At 32.8% G+C, this 27,574-nt stretch overlaps 1 protein-coding gene across 10 annotated transcripts in view; it reads right to left on the bottom strand.

Annotated features, from left to right (window-relative positions):
* Window positions 1-27,574, bottom strand: part of EML4 (EMAP like 4) — a 144,656-nt gene that overhangs the window by 36,339 nt on the left and 80,743 nt on the right. For 7 of the 10 annotated variants that reach the window (XM_074286679.1, XM_074286682.1, XM_074286678.1 and 4 more), the window contains 10 exons: window positions 27,435-27,460; window positions 27,098-27,130; window positions 20,802-20,925; window positions 19,124-19,273; window positions 17,472-17,541; window positions 15,762-15,872; window positions 12,738-12,833; window positions 5,869-6,003; window positions 5,607-5,742; window positions 2,428-2,579 (listed from right to left, as the gene is read on the bottom strand). In XM_074286679.1, coding sequence (XP_074142780.1) covers window positions 2,428-2,579; window positions 5,607-5,742; window positions 5,869-6,003; window positions 12,738-12,833; window positions 15,762-15,872; window positions 17,472-17,541; window positions 19,124-19,273; window positions 20,802-20,925; window positions 27,098-27,130; window positions 27,435-27,460 — 1,033 coding nt within the window. The remainder of the gene's footprint in view (window positions 1-2,427; window positions 2,580-5,606; window positions 5,743-5,868; window positions 6,004-12,737; window positions 12,834-15,761; window positions 15,873-17,471; window positions 17,542-19,123; window positions 19,274-20,801; window positions 20,926-27,097; window positions 27,131-27,434; window positions 27,461-27,574) is intronic. The other 3 variants (XM_074286684.1, XM_074286683.1, XM_074286680.1) reach the window with 1 other exon arrangement.

The raw sequence follows: 27,574 nt of genomic DNA, 5'->3' as shown, positions 1-27,574 counted from the left end.
AAAACCTTAGATTTTTGCCTTCATGGGTCTTCCATTTTGTCAGAGAGTATGTGACACGTACACAGACAGGCAGAAAAATTATCTTAAAGAAAAAAGATCAATTTTAGCTTTGAGGGAGAAAGAAATCAGGAAATTCTTAAGAAGGTGGTAGAAACTGAGCTGAAGTTTAAAGAAAGAGAAAGATTTTAAAATATGGAGGGAATGCACCCCAGGCATGGGGGTGGGGAAAGTACAGGAATCATGCAAATGAATGGAAAAGAATATATTATTTAACTGATATGTTGTTTAAGTGAAGAAGAAAACTCAACGATTTTCCTTTCTTGATCACTTAAATTGCCCAAACAAAAAACAATAAAAAAACCAAAAAAAAAAAAAAAAAAAGAAAAGAAAACCCCAACCACCACCCTGAATCCTATTTAAAAGCAACTTTAGATTTTGATATCACTGAAAAGTACATCTTTATATCTTATAAAATCTCAAGGTCTTTTGATTTTTTTTTTTTTTTTTTTTGGATAAAATAATACTGCATTTACAAGTATCAGACAGCTAGGTGATGCTGTGAATTAATTGAGTGCCATGGAATCGGGAAAATCTGAGTTCAATAGCAGACTTAGATACTTATGAGCTATGCGATCTTGGGCTACTCAATAAAGCTCTACTATCTGTAAAATGAGGATAATATTAGCTCCTCTCTCCTAGGACTATTTTATGTATCAAATGAAGTGATTGTAAACTGCTTAGCACATAGTCTTTAGCACATAGTAGAAATTAAATAAATGGTCATTTTTACAGAAGAGATTCCGTGGCACTGTGGAGCTTGATGCAATGCATACACTGTGATCTACAGACACCCATATGGGGAACCTCATTAGCTATACAAAATCTCTCTTATATTTGCATAAGACATCATTCAAGATAATGGTAGATATGATTGGCATGCATACTTATGCACGCACATACACTTTTTATGCCTTGCTTGATATTAATCATTAGAGGTTTGATGGAAATTTTTTTTTTTTTTTGTGGCTGCATCTTATTAAACAATTCTGTAATGATCTTAACATACACATGGGTAGTAGTGTGAAAAAGCCCTTTAAGTCTACATTTTATTTTATACAGAAAAATGTCTTTTTTGAGGGAAAGGAGCAATTGCTGAATAGTAAACACAAAGCCTGTTTTCTTTTATTTCCAGTTAGTTGTATGACTGAAGAGACAGTCTTCTGTGAAAAACAATTTGGAAAAACTTGCCTGTTCCCTGCTCATATTCTTACAGAGGTCAGAAGATGAAAAAAAAATATGGTTATTTGAGCTCTTGTTTACATTTTAGATGAACTAGAGATTTCTGGAAGTAAAAGCAAAGATCTCATTGGAAAGAACTATTCTAGTATCCTCTTTATTTTCTTGTAATTTGCAATATATGTGTGTGTGTGTGTAAAATGTAGGTTACAATTACAGATATTGCCATATTTCTTCAAGAAACTATTAAATCAAATCCAAACTTAAATAACAGTAGCTCCCATGGATATTATCCATTTTGTAGAAAAGGACCCTGGAGTTCAGAGGTTGGAGTGAACTACAGCATAGATTCATGTCTGACCACAAAGCCAAGACTCTTGTCTATTACAGCACTACATTGCATCAGGATCTGAGAGATGAAAAGAATCAGTTTAAAGTTTTGTACCTACACTTTAGTACTTTAGAAAATTACAGGATAATAATTTTGGCATTGAATGGTAAATGTTTACAGACTGATGGATATATAGGACAAACATTCTTTTTGCCCAACACCATTTATTTTTTATTTTTAATTGTTTGTTGCCTTTTGATGAGGCAGTTGGGGTTAAATGATTTGCCCAAGATCACATAGCTAGGAACAACACCATTTATTTTTAAGAATAAAGGGCTTTTCTATTTGCTAACATCCCTGTTCTAAGAAAGATAACTGTAAATGATAAAAAATAATTATTTTGACACAATTTTCCCATGTTTAGAGCAAGTGAGTGAGAGAGGGGAATGAAGGAAGGAAGGGAAGGAGGGAGAGCACAGAAGACAAGCCAAGAATCAAAACAGTAGTGCTAATCTTTATCCATGTTATCACTATTCAGTTGTCTTGAGTTGTGTTTGATTCTTCATGACTTCATTTGGGGTTTTCTTGGCAAAGATACTGGAAGAGTTTGTCTTTTCTTCCCTAGCTCATTTTACAGATGAGGAAACAGGTAAATAGAGTAAAGTGACTTGCTCAGGCACACCCAACTAGAAAGTGTTGGAGACCAGATTTGGACTCAGGAAGATGAATCTTCCTGACTTAGACCGAGTTTTCTGTGTACTATGGTACTGTCTAGCTGCTCCATCTTCACCTGTAACTGGCTATTTCAGAGTTTGAGAAGGACTAATAATTTTATTTAGAATCAAAGTCTCCCCTCTTACCTCTATTTCTCTTTCAGGATTTAGGTCATGATCCCACAAAATTACTTTTCTGTCTTTCCCTCCTCCAGTTAGTAGCATCCCATTCCTCATTTGACAAAGTGTGAAAACACTGCCATCATGAGCTTTGATTTGTTTGGTTATTTGATACACACCTATAATGGAGAGGGAAAAAATAACATTGGCTAGTCCATTAAGAGTTTAGAATTATAGAGCTAAACTAGAAATAGAAATATGTAGAACAATTCAGAACACTGAGATGATTCAATAAATCAGAAAACCAAAATTACAGAGAAGACTAAAAATATATTCTAAATTTATTTAAAGAATTTGAGCATTAAGGTAAAAAAAATACTAAATGTCTGAAAATAGTTTAAAGTGAATTGCTCCTGCCCTTCTATTTCAACCTGTTTTAAAAACTATTTGTCACCGTAGTAATCCCACTCTGCATCTGGGTGTTTTGATAGTAAGCTTTTATTTTATTTTGTGTTCAAGAAGGCCTAAAAGGCATTTCCCAGTTGTTTCAAAGCATGTGAATATTTTCTAACTTCTTTTAATGTCTTAGTCCTCCATTAGAAAGCAAGCTTCTAATGGGCAAAGATTATCTTACTTTCTATCATTTATATATTCACATTTAGCACAGCACCTGGAACACATTAAATTACTGAGACAGAATATCTCCTGTATCAATTAATATAATAAGCAAAGTAATATTTGACACAAAGCAATATAGGTTCAATCCCAATGAAGAATTCTGTTTCACATCTTTTTTGTATCTTGATAGATGACTTCAAAGAAGAGTGAGTTTTTTGTCTATTCCTTATAATAAGTAATCCTAAATAATAGTTTACTGATTTTTGCCTATTTACTCTTTAAAATAAAAATATTAAAGTGTAGGTTTCTTAACATTTCAAAGGTTATTATTTAAAAAAAAAAAAAAAAAAAAAGCATTTACCAAGTACTTACTTGCTATATATGCAAAGTCCTATGTTAAGCTCTGGGGATACACAGAAGCCCTGCTTCTTAAATGGTATTTCTTTGCAACAATAAAATCCTATCAGTTTTTGATGAAGAAGTTTCCAATGTGATGAAGAAGGCTACTGAGTGCTCCAAAAACAGTTAATCCCTCATTATGCCCTCAAAATCCCTATTGCCCTGAAATTATTTAAATTGTGAAACCTAACTAGAGAATTTAAAGGAATAAAGGAGTGGGTGTGAAGTGATGTATATCAGGTCCTTTTACTTACTAGATTAGGAAAACTTTTTCAAGGGCAGTTAGTGATACTGTAGATAGAGCATTGGTTCTGGAGTAAATTGGACCTAAATTCAAAGATGGCCTTGGATGCTAGCTGGATAAATCACTTAATCCAAATTGGCCCTTTCCCTCTCCCCACTCAAAATAAAACCAAAGTTCTTCACACATAAGTTACAAAGAAGCTAGATATTAGTTACTTAATTTCCATTTCTCACAGCATTAGAAAATAATCTCTAGCAAACTATGTCTGCCAATTAAAAAACAATAACAACAAACAAAAACTCTATGTGTTTATAATCTTTGCTATTAGTGGTACAGTAAGCCCAATGCTTTCTTCACTCTTTCACATATCTCTTCCCTTTATGGCCCAATCTAGCAGAGTGCTAAGCACATACACATAGCAGGTGCTCAATAAAAGCATAACTATCCATGGGTATAGTGATTTAAATTTTTCAAAGTGCTTCATTATGTAATCACTATAAAGCAACTACACAGTTAATTTTTTTGTGGTCAACCAACAGTAAACACAGCAGGACTATAAAACAGTAATAAGACTTTCCCCAAAACAAATGGAAAAACATTTTTGGTTACTTTTTAAAATTACACTTCCTATAATTTCCTCAGTTGATCCTTATAACAGTAGGCATTGCTATTTTTACAAACAGGGTGGGAAACTAGAATAAAGAGAGGCTAAACTCATTGTAGAAGTTCATATACCTACTTTGCTAGGGCTAGAACAAGTCTTTTGATTCCAAGACTAATGCTCTTATCATTAAGAGGCTCATATGTGATATAGGGTTTAGCCTAGTACAGTAAAAGAGAGATTTTTTTTTTTAATGACAGTGCATACCAGCCTATAAATTCTAACATAATTATTTTCTAAGGAAAAAAACAAAACTCATTTGTAAATCAGTTTTATCTGTAAATACGAAAAGGAAATTTATCCTAGATTTGAGTCTAAACCTGAATTATAAAGATTCTTTTAATTATATTTCCAGGCTACATGTCCTTTCTTTTAAGAATACTGACTGGATCTTTCTTTTGTATTAATTACACTTACCTGTGTACATATAATTATCTCTAGTAGAATAGAATTTTCTTAAGGAAAGGTGTTTTTCATTTTTGTATTTCTATCCCTGATATTTAGCACAGGATATTACACATAATAGTACTTTATAATTATTCAATTTATTGAATCATTTAGTATTTTTCAGTGACAAATGTGTCCAGAATTCCAACATGGAATGTCAGAAACACATGAGTTCTGTCCTCAAACTGCAATGGAAATGGAGATCTACCCAATTCCAAACCAGTCTGGGATGATCATTCCTCTTTTGAAATGTTGTAGTATACATACTCTGTATCATTCCTGAAACATTCATTATAACTTTTCATATATGTTATTTCCTCAACTATATTTCAAGTTCTTTGGGGATTGTCTTATAACAATAGCTGACATCTATATAGAACTATAAGGTTTACAAAATGTTTTATACAAATCGTCTCCTTTTACATATGAGGACAATGAGATTTGAGGGACGTTAAGTAATTTGTTAATGATTAGGTACCTAGCATCAGTGTTGGTCTGGTATTCCAACCCAAATTTGTCTTGTTTAAGTTGGCCTCATGCCCTTTAAAAAATTTTTTTTTAAAAAGATTGATCACTACATTTAAATCAGAACTACGTGCTAAAAAGCAAGCCATCAAGGCATGGCATGAATTATTTTTACAGAAAATATATTTCTTAAGAAAGCCAACAGTTTTTAAGGAATCCTCAATGAAAAAAATAACACTATAGCTTGGGTTTCCTCTTATATTGTCTTATTGCTTTTCCATCTTATATAATCTAAATAAGACCATAAGAAATGAAGTAGAAATCATCCAACATAAAAGAAATAAACAATAATTATATAAGAGCACACTATACCTTTAGGTCCTTTTCCAGGTGTGGGTTCTACAGTAGTTTTGTTCCATATAAGGATGATTCCACCTGAGTCTCCTGTAAGAACATCTCCATTCCCCAAGAAAGCTAAGCACTGAACAAATTTAGGTTTTTCATATTTCTGTAACGAAACAATGACAGAATTTTGAAAACTTCCTATGATGTATAATATATCTATATACTTTTATCTAATTCAATATATTACATTTTTATTTTCTAAATTAAGTTATAACATTCTATTCCTTACTCCAAAAATTCCTTGTTTTCTTGTTAGTGAATTCCCACTCCAGGTCCAAAAAAAGATATGAGATTTGCCACATGTTATTATTGTATTTGCATCTGTTGGATGAAATTCTACAGCCAAAACAACTTCATTTGTAGTCTGTGGAAACAAAATATCAAAACTTTAGAAGATGTATACTCTCTGGTCACTAAATTAATAATTGTACTTTCTTGCCTTTTAAGGGCATTACTATTTTCATAAGATTAAAGAGAGATTCAGTGCCTTCTTTGGTGTGAGGTTCTTGTTGACTTCTGATCTAAAGACTGACATTATCTACTTACCTATCTACTTACCTACCTATCATTTTACTAGGCTTCAAAAGGCTAGGAATGGTGTCTATAGTGGTAGTGTAGTCTATTTGTTTCTGTAAATTAGAAAAAATATGCATGTAGCCCTAGTTGTTAAAAAAATAAACTGAACAGCCAAAACCAAGAAACCAAACCAAACAACTCATGGCACAAAATAATGTGAAAAGGTTGAACAGTTTTAGAATTGGGAGTTGGAATATCTGTGATAGAGTCAAAATTGGAACAAAGAATCCTTGTGCCTGTTAGCATCTTAAACTTTTTTTTTTTTTTTGAGTTTATTAACAGTCATGTGTTTCAGTGGGAACTGAAGTATTGAGTCTATTTTTCATTGATTCATAAAAAGAAAAAGAAATAGATGAGAACAAAAATATAAATGAAATGCTATGTGGCAGAACCAGAACAGATACTGCACTAATTTTATTGGCACTCTTATTTTATGCTCTATGATCACTGCTTCAGAGAGAAGCCTTTTGAACATTTACATTATTTTATAATTAATTTCATTGTAAAGGTTATCAGTTCAAATGAACTCTATGCATGGAACATGTCAGATTTTAAAATTCCACTCTAATGAGTTTATTTAAACACTTAAATAGAGATATGATCTTATAAATTCAGAAGCTCTTTACAATAAGGTTGCAATTCACCCACCCTTGTCCGTCTCATATGACTTGTACTATGGTCTACTCCACTATACTTCAAGTTTTTTCTTTCTTCTTCTGGCTGTTCACTTATTGTCTCTCATCAGCCCATCTTTTCTTCTTTGATGGCATTTTTTATGGAGTTCTAGTTACATCTGCCTTTCCATTGCCCTCTGTAATATTCTTATTTCTTTGTCAAAGTATGGGGGGGAGGGAGTGTGTGTGTGTGTGTGTGTGTGTGTGTGTGTGTGTGTGTGTGTGTGGCTTATTGCCAAAAGAGCAACAAAGGTAAAACATTGGTGTCAAAAAAAAAAAAAAATGGACCTTTACTTCCATGGGTAGCTTAGATTTTATACTTTCCTGAAGTCTAAAATATTAGTCCATATCTAAATTAGGTTAATTTATGAGGTCATAGATTTACCACTAGAGGGAACTTCAGAGAGGTTATTTAGTGATACCTCCCTCAAAAAAACAAACAAAACTAATGTACAAAGACACAAAATTACCTCACTGAGCAAACATAGAGATTAAATGGCAGAGCCTGAATTGATCCCAGGTCCTAGGATTCCAAATGCAACATTTTCCCCCATGGATTATGTTACTTATTAAATTATCAACTATGTAAATATGGAGTAGGGGAGACATACATAGCTGGAAATTTCTTCATGAGAATAAGACTTTGATTTTAGAGTGCTTAAGTTCAACACAAGTCAGTGTGATGTGGCAGACAAAACAAAGTAATCTTTGATTTGAGAGGCATTCTAGACTTTAATAGGCTGTGAGTTTGAGACCTCTGTTGTAAAAAGAATGGATCAAATGACTTCTTTAGTCACCCCCAACTCACATTTTGTGATGGGCAAATCACTTGAGTACCTAATATAAATATAATATAAAAAGAGTAATAGTGATGCCATCAATCTTATTAGGTTGTTGCAAGAAAATAATATGATAAACCTTTCTAGTGCTACATAAGCATTAGCTATTATCATTAATTCTAATATGAATACTTTTGTGAATAGCAGAACCAGGACTGAAAGCTGGGTTCTTCTGACACCTAAACTCAGTAGTATTATCTTAGATTTCTTATTTAAAATGAAAATGCCAGAACTCCTGATAGTGAGGGATAAGAAAATGTGACCATGTAAATTAAGTTACTTTTGGCAAAAGTTGTATTCAACAAGATTTGTGGTTTTCCCCTCAACTCTTTTGTGAGAAAATTAATATTTTATATGTGTTTGAGAGTGGATAAGTATTGTCCACTGTCAAATACATGAGCAATTGCTGCTAAGTCCACATGGGGAAAGAGTATGAAACTAGAGTTCCTACTATGATGGTAGCTCAAAAAAGTTTTTCTTACATCTGCATCTGCAGGAAATCATAAGTTTTTTTTAAGGCAGGACAATCTTGGATCTTTAATTTTAATTTTGTTCTCCTCCCCGCCCCCCCCGTTAAAAGCTGGTCATTTTGTACCCTGAATTGGATTTAGTGTAAACTTTATTTGACGATCTTTGAATAAAGTTAGTGAGCTAACCAATAAGTTTCTTTACACCTCCTCCCTTCCAAAACTGAACCCTTCCTGCCAACTGACAATTCCTTCATTACAATCTAGTTTTAAGCAGGGCCAAGAAGGGCCCTTCACATTCCATTATTAAAGTTTTCCTTAATTTTATAAAAATGAGGATGGCTTTCTGTTTAACATCTTAAACATTTCTAATAAAAACTATAATGCTAGATTTCCTAAACTTCAAAATGTAAAACATTTAAAAATGAGTTAAATGAGTATTTCTACTACTGCGTATTATATTAAATTTATCAAACAAGATAATTTTATTAGAAAAATTACACAAATACATTTTTTGTATCCCTGTATTATCTATGTGATTTTAGATCTGTAAAAGGAATGTAAAAATAAACACCGTATTTCCCCCCATTTATCAAAAATTCCTAGAGACTTTATTTATATTAAAAACTGGGATCCTTTGCAAAGGTGAACAAATCATTAACTCTGAAATCCAATGCAAACCTATTATCCTTCAAAATGGAAATTTTAATTTATAAATCTTAAGGAAAGGGACATAGTTCTCCTTCCTCCTTTTTTATGGTGATTATCATTGCAATATTCAGCAAAAGACAAAGAGAATGAACTAGTCTCTTAAACTAATTCAATAATGACTAAAAAAAAATGTATAAAGTTCTTACATGACAGAACCAAAAATGAGATCAAATGATACTTAGATTCAGTTAACTTCTTGCCTGATAAGAGTTAGAGCACAGATCCACCTCTTGCTCCATACATTTCCTCCCTTTCCCATCACCCCAAAAAACACTAGACCCTTAGATTTCCACAAAATTTTCATCTTGATGGTTAGCTCCTTGTGGTAAAGGCTGTTAAATCAATTATCTTTGTTAGAGCTTCTTCAAATGGCAAACTAATACAGAATATCAATTACTACTCTTATTTTCATAGTTTCTTATTTGTTATTTATTATGTAGGAATATTCTGTATAAGCTTCTAAAACACTTGAGTTGACTGCAAGCACGTACTGCCTTTCTTCACTGTGAAAGAACCTAATGTGTACATCACTCTGAGTAGCACTCTGGAATTGAACATTTTTGGCCTGATTTTCAAGTAAAAGTAATCATTTGTCATCAATATGCATATAAGATCAAAACCAATTCAATCTACTTTGCATCTTCTAGTTTATGCTGTTATTCTGCTGAATTTGTTAACAATCTAATACTAATACTGATATAATGATAATAACTACTAATACTGAATGGGCATAAAATGGTCCAATTCTTTATCTTTTTTAAAAAACAAAACAAAACAAAATGTCTTTGGTTAAAGCCAAGCAATATAGCACAAGGGAAAGAAAGTTACCGAGCCTGATGACTCAGAATGCAAAATAAGAGCTACATAATTACAAATATTCACCTAGTGTACCATCCTCCTTATCTTACCCCTAGATATTTTAGTGAAAATAAAGTAGAATGTGGAGGGGATATAAAAAATGAAATAATCTTTGATGTAAGCTTTTAAATTAGACTTTAATGTAGGCTTTTAATTTGAAAAATTAAAAAATATACACCCACAAAACACATTATAAAAAAAACCAAAAAACAAAAAAAAACCCTGTCTCTGATTAAACTTTAAAGCCAAGTCATTCATCTGTTTTGATTCAGACTTGTGTATGAATGCAATATCTTTTAATGAAAATAAAGGCAAGCCATACATTACTATTAAGAGAAAATTATTTTGCGTATATAGAATCAAAGTTTATACATCTCAATAAAGCTTTCCTAATGATCTAATACTCACTATTTCATTTAACCTGGATAACAGCTAGAAAAGATATTCTACAGCTAGCTTTGCTTTTTAAGTCTTATGTTTTTCCCAGGCTTTAATTCACTAGTTGTTAAGTATAATCAAAACTTCCATGTCTTCCAAAATTCCACAATGATATCTCACTCAGAAAGGAAGAAGAGAAAAACACAAAATAAAATCAGTTTTCCAAATTGCAGACTATCATTCTGAAACTTACATGGGACATGCCATACATGAAATAGAGATAGCATTTGAAGAAAACCATGAGAACAATATTCCAAAGTATTGAAAATGTCTTATGCATTTTTCAGTTACTTTGGAAAGTTGAGGGAATGAAAATTTATTTCTGGCTCAAATGCAGAGTAAATAATGTAAACTCATTTAGGACATTATTGTACTGATCTGAAACAAAGATTATACTTTCTCCCCTTCCAAAGTTGGCTTATTTTGAATAGGAAAAATGCATGGGGGTATAGTTATGATGTCTTATACCTGTTATCCCTGCTATTGAGGAAACAGAAGCTAGTGGACGAGATCTCAAGTTCTGAGCTGCAGTGGGTCAAACTAATAATCAGGCATCCACAGTTTATTATGGTGACCCATGGGAGAAAAGATCCAACAGGTTGCCTGGGGGAAGGGGAGGAGACAGACTGAGAACCAATTGAGTTTGGAAATGACGCAGGTCAAAATTCCTACACATCATAGCCCTTGTATATCTAGCTTGGGTGAGATAAAAAGACCTAGTCTTTAAAAATAAAGAAAAAAAAATGATGCCCCCAAAATATATCTCTATTTTGAATGAGGAAAAAAATGTGAGATGTATGAGACAGCTAGATGGCACAATAGATAGAGAGCAGTGGCTCTGAAGTGTGGTATACCCAAGTACAACACTTACTAGTTGTGTGACCCTGGGCAAATCACTTAAACTCAATTGCCTGGCCCCCAAAAAAGATACAACAAAAATGTAAAATGTTAAAAACCCTTCTGCTGTGAATATATTTTAAAATGACAACTACATAATTATTTTCATTTTAAAATACCTTATTTTATGGGTATGGCCTCAATTCATAATATTTTAGGAGTCTATCTTTTTTTCCAAATACTAGGATATAACACCAACACTGAAACTTTAATATGCCATTTTTTCTGACCTGATCCCAGTGGTTCACCGTATTGGTGTCAAATAGTATGGATACTAGATAAGCTTTAGCCTTCCTGCAGCTAAGGACCTGAACTCAAGTGATTCACCAGCTTCATTCTCTCCTAGTAGTAAGGATTACTGGTGTTTGCTGCCATGTGAGGCTGTACTTGTTGTGAATTTTGAGTTTGAGTTTATTCTTCCGGTCTTTGGTCTTCTTTTTTGTTGTTGTGTTTTTAAAACTAACTCTAACTCTACACTCAGTTCCTGGTATCTGTCCCGATTTTTATGTGACCTAGAATTTCTTCCTCCTCCTGGAGTTCAATTCACACTGAATATGTTGTACATCTAAAAATCAAAATCCCTATTAGACTTAAGATTACTTACTTGAACATGAAGCTCTATTTACAGCTCTGCCACTAATTAGTCATATGAACTTGAGCAAGCAACTTACCTAATCTGTTCCACTATTTTCTTATTTATAAAATGCATTTGGATTTAATTCATTCAACTCATTTATTAATTCATTTAACAAATTGTTTTTTAAAGTGCCCATTACTGTTAAGGGTATCGTATTAGGTGTTGGGCAAGTTACAAAATTTAGATAAAGAAATAGTCTCTAATTTATCTTTCTTATAGTTTACTGGGGATTATGGCAACAATAGAGATAATTATCATAATCAACACATGAGAATTATACACCAAAATATTATCTGAAGTCCAAGGAGAAGATGTCTACTAACTAGGAAAATGCTTTTTAGAGAAGATAGCCTTTTGTAATGTGCTTTAAATAGTGTGTTAGGAATACAAAAGGAAGAGACTGGGATGAACATATATAGAAATACATTGAACAAAGGCATGATATCAATAAAATGCAAAGTACATTTGGAGTGCAGAAAGTAACTAATTTGGCTGAAATGTAAAATGTATGTAGAAGTGAATAGTATGAGAAGGTTCAAATATGAGATGCAACCAGGCTGTATGGAATCCCTTAAATGAGAGAGAAATATGAACTTAATTTGGTAAGCAAGAGGGAATAGATAGTGAAGACTTCTAAACAAATCTGAATAGACGAAAGCAAGGATCATGTCCAACTTTAACATTGTTATAACTCCAGAAAAGGAAACAGGGATCAAGAATATCTTTCATATTTTTAAGATATATTTATGCTCTTTAATACCTCAGTAGCATATTTTTGTTATACAATTGATAGCTGTTTAAGACCTATTGGTTGCCAAATTTAATCTTATATAACTGAAAGAATATCAAGGGAATATTATAATGAATTAGTGTTATGTAACAACAAAAAGAGACAAGTTCTTAGCATTTTAGGGTAGAGAATGTAGCCAAAATATGATTCTATCTAAGTAAGAAAATAGTTTGTAACAACAGTCTTAGTTTTCAACAGATTTACAGTTTACCTTTATTTCTGCTCCTTTTGATTTTTTCTGCCAGTCCCACACAGTCAACATATGGTCATTGGAATCATCAATTACACATAAATGAACACCTGAATCCTATTTTAAAGAAAAGCCCCCCAAAAATACTTTATAAGACATAATAACCATTACAAATACATCATTAAACTCAAATAATTGTTCTTTATGCCATACAATTATATCAAGCACAACTCTGAATATATTACAATTTCTTTAAAATGTTAAAATATAATGTGAATGAACAAACATGTATTAAATGCTTACTTTATGCATGGCACTATGCTAAGCTCTGGGAGTACAATGATGAAAAGTGAGTATTATTATATAAAAGGAGCTTAGGTCAAATGTTGTGAGGAGGGCACACAGGAGATGGGAAGAAAAAAGGATGACATCTATATAAATAAGTGGGATATACAACAGAATGCTGTAGGCAAGGGAGAACTAAGTAATCTTTTTTACATGGGGGAGAAGGGAATTGAGACTACTTCAATTCAGGTAGTCTAGCTTGGTTAGAATATATGAAGGGTAATACTGTTAGAACACAAGGGGAATGTAGGATGGGATCAAGACTATGAAGGACTTGGAATGCTAGAGTCAAGAATTTAACTCTGGATCAGAGGAATGATTGGTACATTAGGAAGATTACAAATAATGAACTGGAAAGGAGATAAGAGAGCAGGTGGTAGTTGTGAGAATAGAGGAAAAGGACAGATAGAGAAATTGCAAAGGTCAAAATATTAAGACTTGGCAACTGACTATATATGGAAGAATAGATAGGGAAGATGGTGATATTATTAACAAAAACAGATGTTAGCAAGAAGTACAGGGGTTTAGTAAGAAATGATGTTATAAATGTGAGTATGAGGTTTCACAGATATGTCTTGGAAATTAGAAGAAAAAAAAAAAGAATATAGTACCTAGTCATAGTATTTAATTTATAAAGTTATCATGGTTTCAAAATGTTTAACCTTTTCTAATTTTGCATTTTTGTGTAGTTGATTTCCTTCAAGAATTGTCTAACTCTAGATGTTCAGTTTGAAAATAATAAACAACTTTTAGATTTTTCAGTCCCTTTGAATTCTCCTATTCATTCTTCTGTGCCTATCTTTATATAATTTTTCCTTGTTAGTATCTTCAGAGGACTGATGGAAGATGGAAATGAAAATCAGTAACACACTGGTCAATTTTGCCACTCCCTAACAATCTGGCTAAGCAATCTGATAGAAGAAAATTAAATTTGTGAAATTCAATTATTATTACAGATAAACTAAGAGTAAGCTACTATAATCAAAATGCAATTAAATTCCAGTCTCCTATTTTTCCATCAACCCTTTCCATTTCCTTAGTGTGGATTTCACAGTTTAGGAACTAGTGCTGATGGGAGATCTGATCTGCTGCTCTAGGTATTCAATCGACAAACTTATTAAGCACACACTAGGAAGCTGCGACAATATGGTACGGTATATGGAAGCTATACATGCAAAAAATAAAGAAGGAACAGCAGATTTTCCAGGGAATGCTTTCTGAAGAGCTCTTGAATGGGGAAATGACAGAATACTTTATTGAAAATATGAAGTCAAAGTGTCTCTCCTACTAATGAGCAATGTGAATGGAGATGAACTATAGTCAGACATAATTGAACTAGAGAATCTGTAAGTAGAAGAGCATATATACACTGGGAATGTTGTATTGAAATGAAGAAAACTGAAAACTGAGCCTTATTTTAATTCATATTTTAACACCATGGCAGCAGCAATCTGGGGTCCAAGGGAGAGATGAAAGCAGGCAAAATTTGTATTTGTTGTTCATCTTTTCCCACCCCCCAGTCCCATTCTAAACCTTTCAGAAAATCCCATTTCTTTGTCTTCTCTCTCTATGACAGATATTCAGTGACCTCATTCTATTCTAGAACAGTTTCTTCTCACTTCAAAATTCTCTTTCCTCTTCTTAGTACTAATAAAAATTGTAATATCCTGAATGTGGCTGATCTGATTAAAGTTTGAGAGGCTGCATGGAAAGTGAAGTATATAGAGTCTAAAAGTCAGGAAGAGCATTGCTCAAGTCCCACTTCTGACCCATAATAGTTGTGTGAGCATACCACTTAACCTTAATATTTATACTAAGGACTCTGGTCCTTGTAGTTCATCTTTCATGTTTATTTTGTACCTACTTTTCTGACAGATACTGTGCAAAGGATTGATAATACAAATATGAAAAGAAAACCATTTTTAGCCCTCAAAGGACTTATAGTTTTCTTCTAAAGAGAGGCTACAACAGGTACACCAATAAGTGTAATGTTCTGTTGTCTCCAGAAACTGCCGATCGCTGTCTGGGAGGAGATCAGCTGTCATTAACTGCTGCCAATTCTGACCTCGTGTAGAGACTCTTTCTCTTCCTCTAGAGAGCCACCTCAAGATCTGGCCCAGACAAGATTCTCTCTCCTCCAGAGAGCCCCTCCAACTCTGACCTACAGCAGAGAGTCTTCCTCCTTCTCTCGAGTGCTGCCCTCTTTTATCCTCCCAGAGAATGGGCGTGGGATAACACAAGGGCTTCTGGAAAAAATTACTTCAACCAATGAATTGGTCCTCCTAAGCATGCAAGCTCCTCCCCAGGAGTTCACAGGAGTAAAACTCCCCTAAAGGCCTGAACTAGAGAATTGTTAAGTACCGACTTGGCACTTAGTAAGAACCTAACAGTACATGAATTGAACTGAAATTGCTACAAAAAAGGTAAGTGGTGAGATGCTCCTTCCTGGAAACCGACTCCAGAGGGTTTAGTTAAAGACTTCATAAGGGGATTTCACTTGACTCTTAAGGTAGTTTTACAATGGGATTTGGGTATATGTATAGTCTGTAAACTTTTACTAGCTTAAGGAATATATAGTGTTTTACTTTTTAACTTTCTTTAGAGAAACTAATGTGACTTTGATGGCAAAAGAATGTGACTTTGATTTCACATTAATCCTTCAAAAATTTTTCTAAAATGCCAACTTTATAAAAATCTTACTGCTTTTGAAAAATCCAGACAGCCCACTCCACGTTCAAAAGTTCCAAGCCCAATGACCTGCAATGTGGCCAGACTGACAGAGTCCCAAACTCTGACATGGGGTTGTAGAGGCTACAAAAGCAAATTGACAAGCATAAGAAAGATAGTTAAAATAGGCACTAAACCAATCATTTACTTAAATTAATAGCAAGACCACAACAATCACCACATAAAAATAACTTAACTAATATTATGAATTAAATGGGAAAAAAATAGGATAATATAAATTATTCAACCAACCAAGCAACAAGCATTTATTAAATGTCTGTCATAGAAACATTAGGTACTATATTAGGCACTGGGGTTATGAAAATAAAGAATACTACTGGAGAGGCACACTTGCATAAATAAGTATATACACAATATATATAAAACAAAACAAAACCAAGTTCTGGGGGTGATCAGGAAAAAAAAAAACAAGTAAAAGGCAGTGCTTAATTAAACTCTGAGTCATAAGGAAATACTACTTTAGAAGTAGAAATAAGAACACCTAGAGACTAGAGCTGGAGGAAAAGAAAGAAAGCCAATTTAGTAAAATGGTAGAACATCAGGAGGAGAATGATGTATAATAATGCTGGGAAAGTAGGGTGGGGTTAGGTTTTCAAAAATTTTAAATGTTCTTCATTTATATTTTATTCTAGATTAAAAGGGAAGTGCCACTGAAGTTTTTCTGAGAAGGGAAATATATAAAAATGGTACTCAAAAAAAAAATCTAAAATTTAGTGTTATATATAGAATTTTTCCCTTATATTATGGAATAGAGGTTATTATACTTCTTTCCTATGAAAGTCTTATCAGGTTTCATTACAGTGTTGAATAAATAATCCTACAGAATCCCAAGGCTAGAAGGGAACAGAGGCCATCTAGATCAATCAGTATATGAATATATGCTACGGTATACCTGAAAAGTACCTATCAAAATTTTGGCTGAAGAACTCCAGTAAGAACCCAGTTACTCCTGAAGCAGTCTATTCCCCATCAGAGAAATTCTAATGGTTAGAAAAGTGTTTTATTTCTTATAACAAGCCTAAATCTCTATCTGCCCAATATTCCTGGTAATACCCTTTGAGACCCAGGAAAAATGAGTCAATTACATGAATATTCCCATGAACCCCCAAAGTCTAGTCTCCTCTTGAACAAAAGTTTTCTTTTCCTTTAACCAATTTTCATATGGCATAAACTTGAGACCTTTTTTTTAAGCATTTTTTTTTTTTTTTGGTTTATTAACATCATTACTATAATGTGACTCTTAGAATTGAACACAATTATTACTCCAGATGTGGTCTTTAACAGAGGAGGATAAAAAATGGGATTTTAATCTCATTCCTAGATACCACTTCTCTCTTAATGTAGTTTACTACCCTAAGTGGCACATTTTAAGGCATTTCTCATGTAAGTTCTTAAATGGTTAAGTCAGAATACTAAAATAAATGTTCAGATCTCATTGTTCTCTTAAACGCATTATGAATTGAACAATCGTTTGGAAAAGAGTAATTATGATATAAAATGAATTATGCTTTAAAATGGTCATTTTTCATCACTTCTATTTATGCTATAATTTTTAATAATCAAGAAAATAAATTAACTAACGAAGTATTTCTAAAGTTAAAAATAAAACCAATTCCAGCTTGAAAATCTCAACCAGGTCACAATATTTAAATTATCACTCACCCTTCCATCTTTATCCACTCCAGCTATCTGTCCAGTTGCAATCCTAATTTTGTCAGGATGTACAGCAAGGCTAAAAAAAAACCCCAAATCCACATTAATAGCATTAGCTAGAGATAGCATTCCAAAGAACAAAGATATATTTTAATATCAACATCTTCCAAACAGTATTTTTTAGTTTTATTACTCAATCATCTTATTTTCAATATTAAAAATGATTAGCATGTTAACATTTAGCACACACCAAATGTCCAATAAATGTTTTTGAACTGAAAAAAAAATTAAATTTCATTATCTGTTTTTTGCCTATGAAAACCAAAGAAATGTAAATGTCATATCAGAATCTTCTTAAACTGCATCAATGCTATGTATTAAATGAACATAGTGAAATGTTTTTCTACAAAAGTTTTTAAAAACTATTTCAGTATCAGTAACTAGTCACTGAAAAAAAAAACTTGATAATGTAAAACTATTATTACAATTATCTGGCTGAAGGACAGACATCAAATTTTTATGTTGGTGTGGATTTTGGCAAGCTACTATGAGACAATGTTAGTTGATGCAGCAGTGCAAAAAACACTGTCCTTCAGCCAGATAATTTCAACTCCTTCTGTTAGTCTACTTCCAAATCATATACCTTTCTTCACCCCTCCATCTGCCTAGGAACACATATTTTTCATAGCTCTTATTGCATAAGCTGTCTCTGTAAAGCAATTTGACACAAAACTGTACTTTTATGGAACCAATCAACAACATTAAGTGGGCTCTGCTAGGAGATAAAGACATAATGACTAAAATGGAAATAGATAGAGGAATAGAAAGATTAGAGAAATTATTAATAAAAATTCAACAACAGCATTAAAATAAAATAAGATTCAGGAAAATAAGCAAACATTGGCATTTAATTTTATAAACACAATGAAAGGAAAGTGACCCAAATATAGGTAACATAAGTAAAATTATCTCTTTTAAAAGAAATGCAGTATATGATATACATGTTTATAGATATAGTAGAAAATCAGGCAAAATCACATATAAAACTCATTTGGTGGGAATTTTTAAAAAAACATGTTTTTAATAAAAGATTTTAAAAATGTATTTTATCACCTCTTCTCTCCATCTTTGGCATTTTAATTTTCTTAATATAACTGTGCTTATATACTAAAATTCAGATCTTAGTCCCATAATTCAAATTTAGTGAAAAAAATTGACATATTTGGATCAATATGATAATTTTGCAATACATTTATTGACATAGAAAAGGATATTAGCAGTGACCTGCCATATTCCACATTTTTCTTCAAAAAGAACGTACTAAATTTTCAAATTGCATATAATGACATTTTAACAAAAATGTTACCAACTATCTCTAGAAGCCTGTTCAGAAGCTTGCCATTAGTATCAGCAAAGCTGGTATGATAGGTTACAAAGAATAAATGAACAAGTTTTGACTCATGTATGTGGCTCTTTAAAAATTTACTTTATTTTGCTATCACTCTTCTTTGGAATTCACCAAAATTACCTAGAATTTCCTACATTTTCCTTATGAGTCTTGATCTTGCTTGGGGAGAATAATCTACAATTATACTTGAAAAACAGAATACAAAAAAAAAAAAACACTGTTTAAGAAGAGGCAACAGTCAAGAAATACCAACCATTTTACACAGTCTGTATGACTCAGGTAATGTCTCTGGGTTCTTTCTTCATAATTAAACAAAACTACTACTGAAGCTATGAAATACACTATTTCCCCAGTAGGAAGAAGGTAAACATTGGCTCGACAGTCTTTTCCCCGATAGCCATATCTTTTAAAAAAAAAAAAGTCAAGGTTTCTAATAGATACAATTGTGAAATAAATAATATAAGTCTATCTTTGATTCATTTTTTATCATGTGGAAATTTTTGAATTAACATGTTTTCTTCAAGGAGTGAATGATTCAGGGAATAACACAATATAAAGAAAATAACACTGGCTTGAACAGCAAGAGATCTAGTTTCTATTCTCAGATCTGTTCCTCATTGTATATCACTGGACTAGCATTTTAACTTCTTTGGTCTGCTTTTTCCTCATTTATAAAATGAAGAGTTTGGACTAAATGATTTCCAAGTTTTCTTTTAGCACAAAGAATTTGTGATCTGTTCATACATGTGAATGTTAACAATTTTAGAGTTAAAGAGATCTCTTTGTGAAGTAAGTGAAATAGAAGAATTCAATATGGGATCGATTTTTAAAAATGTAGATTGTAAAAAATAAAATTTTCCTGAATGTAGATTGTGCCATCTGTTAAATGAAATTATGTTTACCTTATTAGCACAAAAGGGATATACTTGTTCTTGCAAAAGCTGCCAAAGCTCTGGGTAAGAAATATCTCCTTACCCAGTTAGCTCTCCTATGGCTTCTCCAGGTAGACTGAGTGTTAAGAATGCTTAGCTTTGAGCAGCTATAGGTACTTTTCTGCATTTGATAAGCAAGGGAAAAAATAGGCTTCTGGGAATATTCTTCATTCCTTGGTACTCAGAAGCAACAAATTGGGAAGGAGAGAAATCAAATATACTAGCTTAATTAAATGGACTAGATAGGTAAAAGCAATTTCAGTCTCCAGCATTAATATGTGGGAGATACTGGGACTATATTTAAATTGCTGCTCAAGAGAAACTGGGTTTCATGGTCTAGGCAATGTGCTAACAAGAGCTGAGAATTCACATATGGTAAAGATAAAAGAAAAATTATCAACCATTTTACAAGAAAAATTAAGTAAATGATACCAGCAAGTGAAAAATGCAGTTGAAATTAATATATTTTTGGCATAAACTTCTCAGAACTATACTGTATAATATTACTTTTCATGTATTTAAATGATTTCTAACAAAAATTATCATCAGCTGACATGTCACATTTTAAGATTTACAAAGTAATTTACATGTATTATCTCATTTGAGCCTCACAAAAACCTAGTAAAGTAGGCACTCTGCAGATAAAGAATCTGAGGCTTAGAGCATTAAGTGACTAGCTCAAGATCACAAAGAGAGTAAGTATCACAGTGGGAATCTGAAGCTAGTTGTGCTATCTACAAATCCAGTGCTCTTTCCATTCAGAGATTCTCAAACTATCCACCTCCCAGCTTGTAGCTGGTGGCCTAAGAATGGTTTTTCACATTTTAAAACGATGGGTGATTTTTTTTTAATTGTATAAAAATTCTAAAAAACAGGATGGACTAGATCTGACCCATAAGCTGCTGCTTGCATCTAGGCCACACATTATCTAGTCTCTAAGAATATGCTTTAAAAAAGAGAAAACAAACAAATCTGCTCCATAGTAATACAAGAGGATACGCCCACTCCAGTTTAAGCTTCTCAGGAGGCAGTTCAGTTCGGATGTCATCATAGCTGTTGACATCAGAGGGAATAAACATTGTGATTGGCCGACCTCTCATGAACATTTTGATATATTCGCCTTCTGTTGGGGAAAAAAAAAAGAAAAAAAAATGAAATCTGATATACTTGCCAAACAGTTAATTCAAATGAAAAACCCGAACTGCTAATGGTGAGAGAAAATATATAACAAATATAGCCACTTAAAGAGTTTGCTTTTTTTCTTCATTAAATACAAATTAATGTTGCAGGACATGATAATAATAAAACGTAGAAATCACTATAAAACAGGAAAAATATTTCTATTATGAAAATAAGGACACTGCTTAAATTAATCAGAAAGACTAAAAAGAAACTATAAAAGTAAAAACAATTCATGATTTTTTAAAAAAGGGAAAATCTTAGAACATATGGATTCTATAAGGGGAAGAGCAAAACTTCAGGAATTAAAATAAAATACAATCCAAGCTAAAAATCAGATTCTAAAGCAATATCTGGTAAGGAATTTACTCCTCTGGTTTAAAGAACACCAACTCTCTGAAGAGGGTTTGTACCACACTATACCTTAAATACCTAATTCAGAAGTTCTCAAAGTAGAGTTGAGAATGCTTGGGGGTTTCTAAGATAGGAGATATGCGAAGACAAAACTATTTTCATAATAACATTGCAATGTTATTTGCCTAATTAATATTTCCTCTGTTTTCCAACTATTTATCTGTGAGGCCAGATTTATTTCATATATTTCAACCAAAACAACATACTGCAACAGACTGAATGCAGAAACAGATAAAGAAAAATCCAGCTGTTTTCTATTAAGCCAGACATTAAAGAGATTTGTAAAAACATGCGAAACAATGCCACTCTTCTCCCTAATTTCTTTTTTCTTTTTTTTTTTTTTTTTTGCTTTGGAAAAGTTATTGTTCATTAAAAATATATTTAAGTTGAAATGTAATGGGTTTGTTATTTTAAAATAAATTCTTATTTTTAAAATGTCTTTTAATTTCTAATATGGTAAATACTGATAGACATGACCCATATAAACTTTTGGCCCTTAATATTTCCAAGTGATTGAGATTGCAAGACCAAAATGTCTAAGGGTTGAAGACGAATTCACAGGCAGTATGTTTAGGTAATAGAGGGGAAAAAAATGAAACAATTTTTCCTCAAGGAGTTTACTCTACTAAGAAAAAAACACCATGTACACACACACACACACACACACACACACACACACACACACACACACACAGAGTATGTAAATATGAAGGGAGAAGAAGGGAAAAAGAGAAGAGGGGAGAGAAAAGAAGGAAGGAAGACGGGGAGAAAGAGATAAAGAGAGAATGCCATCATCTAGAAAATCAAAAGGTCTCTGTAGGAAAGAGCAACTGAGCTGAGCTTTGAAAGAATCCAAGAATTAGAGAACTCAGAAGTGAGGAAGGAGTGCATTTCAAGCATGGGTCCTGTACAATGGCAAAAGTGAAATGGAATGCTCCTTGTGAGGTTGGGACAATTTCCAAACATTTCTATGTTATCATAGGAGCAAGATGAAACTATTGGACCTTACAGAGTACTGGAAGGATATGATTAGACTTGTTTTAAGAATATTATTTGGTAATATTGGAAAATGGACTGGAGAAGGAAGAAATTTGACTCAGATAGTTCAATTAAAAATTTGTTGCAATAGTCCAAGCAACAGGTCTGCCTAAACTAAGCTGGGTAGCTATGTAAATGGAAAGAATAAGATAGACATAAGAGATGTTTTAAGTTCAGGACTGGCAAAATTTGGTGAATGAACTGACATGTATGATGAAGAGGTGGGGATGACTATTCCTTGTTTTCAAGGACAATGGTAGTCTGGACAAAAATAGGGAAGATCAAAAGATGATGGGGAATTTGAGGTAAATTGGAGATAAAGGGGTTTATTTTGGAGATGTTAAATTTGAGATGCATATGGCATAACCAATTGGAAATGTTCAACAGGCAGTTAGTTGGTTATGTGGAATTGAAGGACACAGAGATACCATAAGCATAAGCTCTAGAAAAATGGGCTGAAATGGAAACATTTGGGAAACAGCATTGGGGGGATAAAAAGTGGATGAAGAATGGGGTTTAAGTGGTTGAGGAAGTTAAGTGAGGGGAATATGAAAATCCTTATTCTACTTCACAATTTTGCTTAAAACCAAATATTTAGCATCTCCTTTGATCTCCTATCCATGACTTCTTAGCATGTATGTGCACATATACATGTGAAGTTGTATGTTTATGTCTTCTTGCTATCATGCACTTAATTTGTATGTTGCTATGCAATGTTTTTTCCTCAAGAACCTTCATATCTTGGCTAATCAATCAACCAATCGATCTATCTATAGCAACCACTACTTTGACAAAGAAATAAATTGGTTGCGGACCCACATTTAACACCACATACTAAGATTAGATCAAAATGGGTCCAAGATTTAGGCATAAAGAACGAAATCATAAATAAATTGGAGGAACATGGGATGATTTACCTCTCAGACTTGTGGAGGAGGAAGGAGTTTGTGTCCAAGGGAGAACTAGAGACCATTATTGATCACAAAATAGAACATTTTGATTACACCAAATTAAAAAGTTTCTGCACAAACAAAACTAATGCAAACAAGATTAGAAGGGAAGTAACAAATTGGGAAAAAATTTTTACAGTTAAAGGTTCTGATAAAGGCCTCATCTCCAAAATATACAGAGAATTGACTTTAATTTATAAGAAATCAAGCCATTCTCCAATTGATAAATGGTCAAAGGATATGAACAGACAATTTTCAGATGATGAAATTAAAACTATTTCCACTCATATGAAAGAGTGTTCCAAATCACTATTGATCAGAGAAATGCAAATTAAGACAACTCTGAGATATCATTACACACCTGTCAGATTGGCTAAGATGACAGAAACAAATAATGATGAATGTTGGAGGGGATGTGGGAAAACTGGGACACTGATGCATTGTTGGTGGAGTTGTGAAAGAATCCAACCATTCTGGAGAGCAATCTGGAATTATGCCCAAAAAGTTATCAAAATGTGCATACCCTTTGACCCAGCCATACTACTACTGGGCTTATACCCCAAGGAACTACTAGAGAAGGGAAAGGGTCCTGTATGTGCCAAAATGTTTGTGGCAGCCCTTTTCATAGTGGCTAGAAGCTGGAAGATGAATGGATGTCCATCAATTGGAAAATGGTTGGGTAAACTATGGTATATGAATGTTATGGAATATTACTGTTCTATAAGAAATGACCAACAGGAGAAATACAGAGAGGCTTGGAGAGACTTAAATCAACTGATGCTGAGTGAAACGAGCAGAACCAGAAGATCATTATACACTTCAACAATGATACTGTACGAGGATGTATGCTGATGGAAGTGGATTTCTTCAACATAGAGAAGAGCTAATCCAATTCCAATTGATTAATGATGGACAGAACCAGCTACATCCAGAAAAGGAACACTGGGAAATGAATGTAAACTGTTATTTCTACCTTCTGAATCCAATTCTTCCTGTGCAACAAAAAATTCGGTTCTACACACATATATTGTATCTAAATTATACTGTAATATATTTAACATATATAAGACTGCTTGCCATCTGGGGGAGGGGGTTGGGGGAGGAAGGGAAAAAATCTGAATAGAAGTAAGTGCAAGGGATAATGTTGTAAAAAATTACCCATGCATATGTACTGTCAAAAAATGTTATAATTATAAAATAAAATAAAATTAAAAAAAAAAAAAAAAAAAAAGAAATAAATTGGTTGCTCTGAAAAGGGGTGGGTTGGGAGCAATAACTGAAAGGAAGAAAAAATAAAACAATCTCAGAATTAGGCCAGAACAGAAAGATTTTGAGGCATTAGGTTCCAGCCCACTATGGACTTTTTATGTTGATGGAAGATATGAAGGAGAAAACTGTTAGCTTTACCCTAAGGGGATAAATAAGGATAAGATGAAGGGGGGGAGGGGGCTAAGTGGTCAAGTAGTCCAATTACATTTTAGAGATCAGGAACCGAAATGTGAGAGGGTAAGTGATTTTGTAAAGACAACAGAAAGAGGCCTGAAAGGAAGGTGTCTATACACATCTCCTGATCAGAAAAGAAAGAGATGGAAAATAATGAATAACAGGAATAAGAAGCCAAGTCTTTAGGATATAGAACATCTCCTGGAAATGGAAAAGATAGGGAAAGAAAAGAGAAATAGACAGGTATAATAAATTCTGTTATAATAAGCTTCAAGAGGCAACCAACCACCTCCCCTCCATCCCCCTCCCAATACACCAATATCAAAGTAGCATGGTATGGTGAAAATAGTTGGCAATTGCAGGGCTGAATCTGGGAGTCACTGGAGTGAAAAAAAAAAAAACAAAAACACTCAGAGGCAAGTCATTTAGCCTTCTTTGGACTTATATTTGCTCATCTGTAAAATGGAACTAGATACATTTTTAAGTCTCCTGGCTGGGTTTCTATTATACAAAGATGTTTGACATGATGAAATCTGAGCTATAATATGAATTGGTATGCGATCATGGTTGCTCCAATCTTCCACTTTGCAAGTGACCTCAAAAGACACTGCTGTGTAACATGTTTTAAGAAACCAAATGGTCCCAAACTTTGGCTATGAATAACTAAGGGGCAATGAGATAAACAAGATATACATCTAAATTATTAACTGAGAAGATGAATGACATTATATTTTAATAAAAAATTCTGATGAGTCTCAGTAAATAAGATTTATTTAAAAGTAATGTTTGATAAATTCCAGTAAGACATGTAACTTGGAGAGTCCCTTTGAGTCTGTTATAATGAAATGAAACCTATTCTAATTCTTCTGTCAGCTTTATAACCCTTTACTTCTTTGCAGTTATGCATAGCATCATGGATTTAGAATCAAAGGAGAGTTAAAACATCATTAGTAGTTCAAATTGTTTATTGTAAGGATGAGGAAAGAAGTGGAGAGAGGTTACATGACTTGCCTGTGGTGTTCAATGGGAAAGTTCAGAACAATTTCCATTGTGTGTCTCAATCACCTTAGCCCTGGTTAATAATAAGACTTCCTGCAGGTTGTTATTACTTTGGGTTTTGTCTACAGGTTGTAACTCTTCTTTCTATTTAATTCTGTTCTATCCAATGCTTTCTGAAAAAGCTTCAACCATATTAAATACCTATTCTGAGCCTTGATGGTTCTAAGATAATCAGTTAGTATAATGAAAAGTGTCTTCAATCACTCTCCCCCCTCCCTTATTGGTATGTTGAATGAAAATTATTTTCTGTGTGAACTCACATAAGAATTGTTTGAGTTTAAATTTATTTTGTCAACAGCATTTACATTTCTAAATTCACAAGGCATACTATGCCTCCCTATCCCTCATGTAACTTAATAGCCGGATGAAAGCTGTTAGTTAGCAGGATTCAAAACTATTTTAAATATATATGTAAAAATTACTGATTTGGAAATGTTAACTATTTCCTTACTTAAACTGCCAAAAAAAAAAATCAAAAGACAGAAAAGAAAGATATGACCTTTAACATATATGTTTTTTATTATTAAATACTAGTTATGCACACAACATAGAAAAAAAAAATCCAAGCATTATGCACAGAAATAAGCTGGAGCATGCATATGTAACATGCTTCCAAGTTGGACCTACATGCTTCAATTAAGTTTGCAAAGTAACTCAGGCAGAAATAGTTCCTGAAGTACACAATTTGCTTAAGCTACCAAAAAGAATGACCATTGTACATTCCAGAATTTATAAACAGTCTATTATCTTTTTGGTGAGAACAAGCCAGAAATTACCAATAGCCATGGAATATGCAATTTGTTAATACAAAAAAAAGAGAGAAAGAAGTGTTTTGCTTTATATCATCAGTTTTTGCTTCTCAAGAAATTGGCAGTTATCATAAAGCTGGCAAGAAAGAAAAATGAAGTCCTAATAGACAGGAAGTCTATTAATCTTTTAAATGGCTTTTCTAGGCTCCTCCTCCCCCTCTCCCCCAAGAACAAAGAATTCAAGCCAAAATTTTCTGGGCCCTGTGACTCTTCTCCAATGTCCAAATTTTCCAAATTTCATAGGAATAGATTGTCATTTTAAAAATGAATTCAAATGATGCCAGTAAGAATACTGTTTCTACTATCAAGGAAGAAGAGGTCAGATAATGTACATGAAAAGCCAAATAAAAGATTCAGAAAATAATTAATTTAGAAAGCAATTAGCATAATGGCTTATTCTTACCTTGGCTGTTTTTTTCACGAGTTGACATTTTTGCTGGTTATGAAACACAAATAACATTTCTTTAAGCTATTTACAAAAATGAAAAACAAAAAACCTTCCCCTTTCTTACAATTATAGAATATAACCAAATATTTAAATAAATAGTACTTTATAGTTTTATTTTTTAGAAGGTATTGATTAGTATTGACTATTATTCAGATTCCGAAGATTTTTTCACAAAATACCAAAAATGATTTCAACATTTTTCTTCAAATAAGCCCAAACAAATTTATTCTTAAAAAATCAATAGATTGATTGATATAAATCAGTCTCTCTATATTATAGTCTTTTTATTTACCTTGATTGATGACAACATCCTTATGCCTGAAAAAGAAATGTAAAAATATACAATTAATTTATTAAGATATTAAAATTACATATTTGTTTATAAACATCATGGAATACTAGTAATACAATAAGTGAAGAAATAAACACCTA

Source organism: Sminthopsis crassicaudata, chromosome 2 (assembly GCF_048593235.1).
Source record: "Sminthopsis crassicaudata isolate SCR6 chromosome 2, ASM4859323v1, whole genome shotgun sequence".
Taxonomy (NCBI): domain Eukaryota; kingdom Metazoa; phylum Chordata; class Mammalia; order Dasyuromorphia; family Dasyuridae; genus Sminthopsis; species Sminthopsis crassicaudata.
Note: the sequence above shows the minus strand (reverse complement) of the source record. Positions and strands in the feature narration are given on the sequence as shown.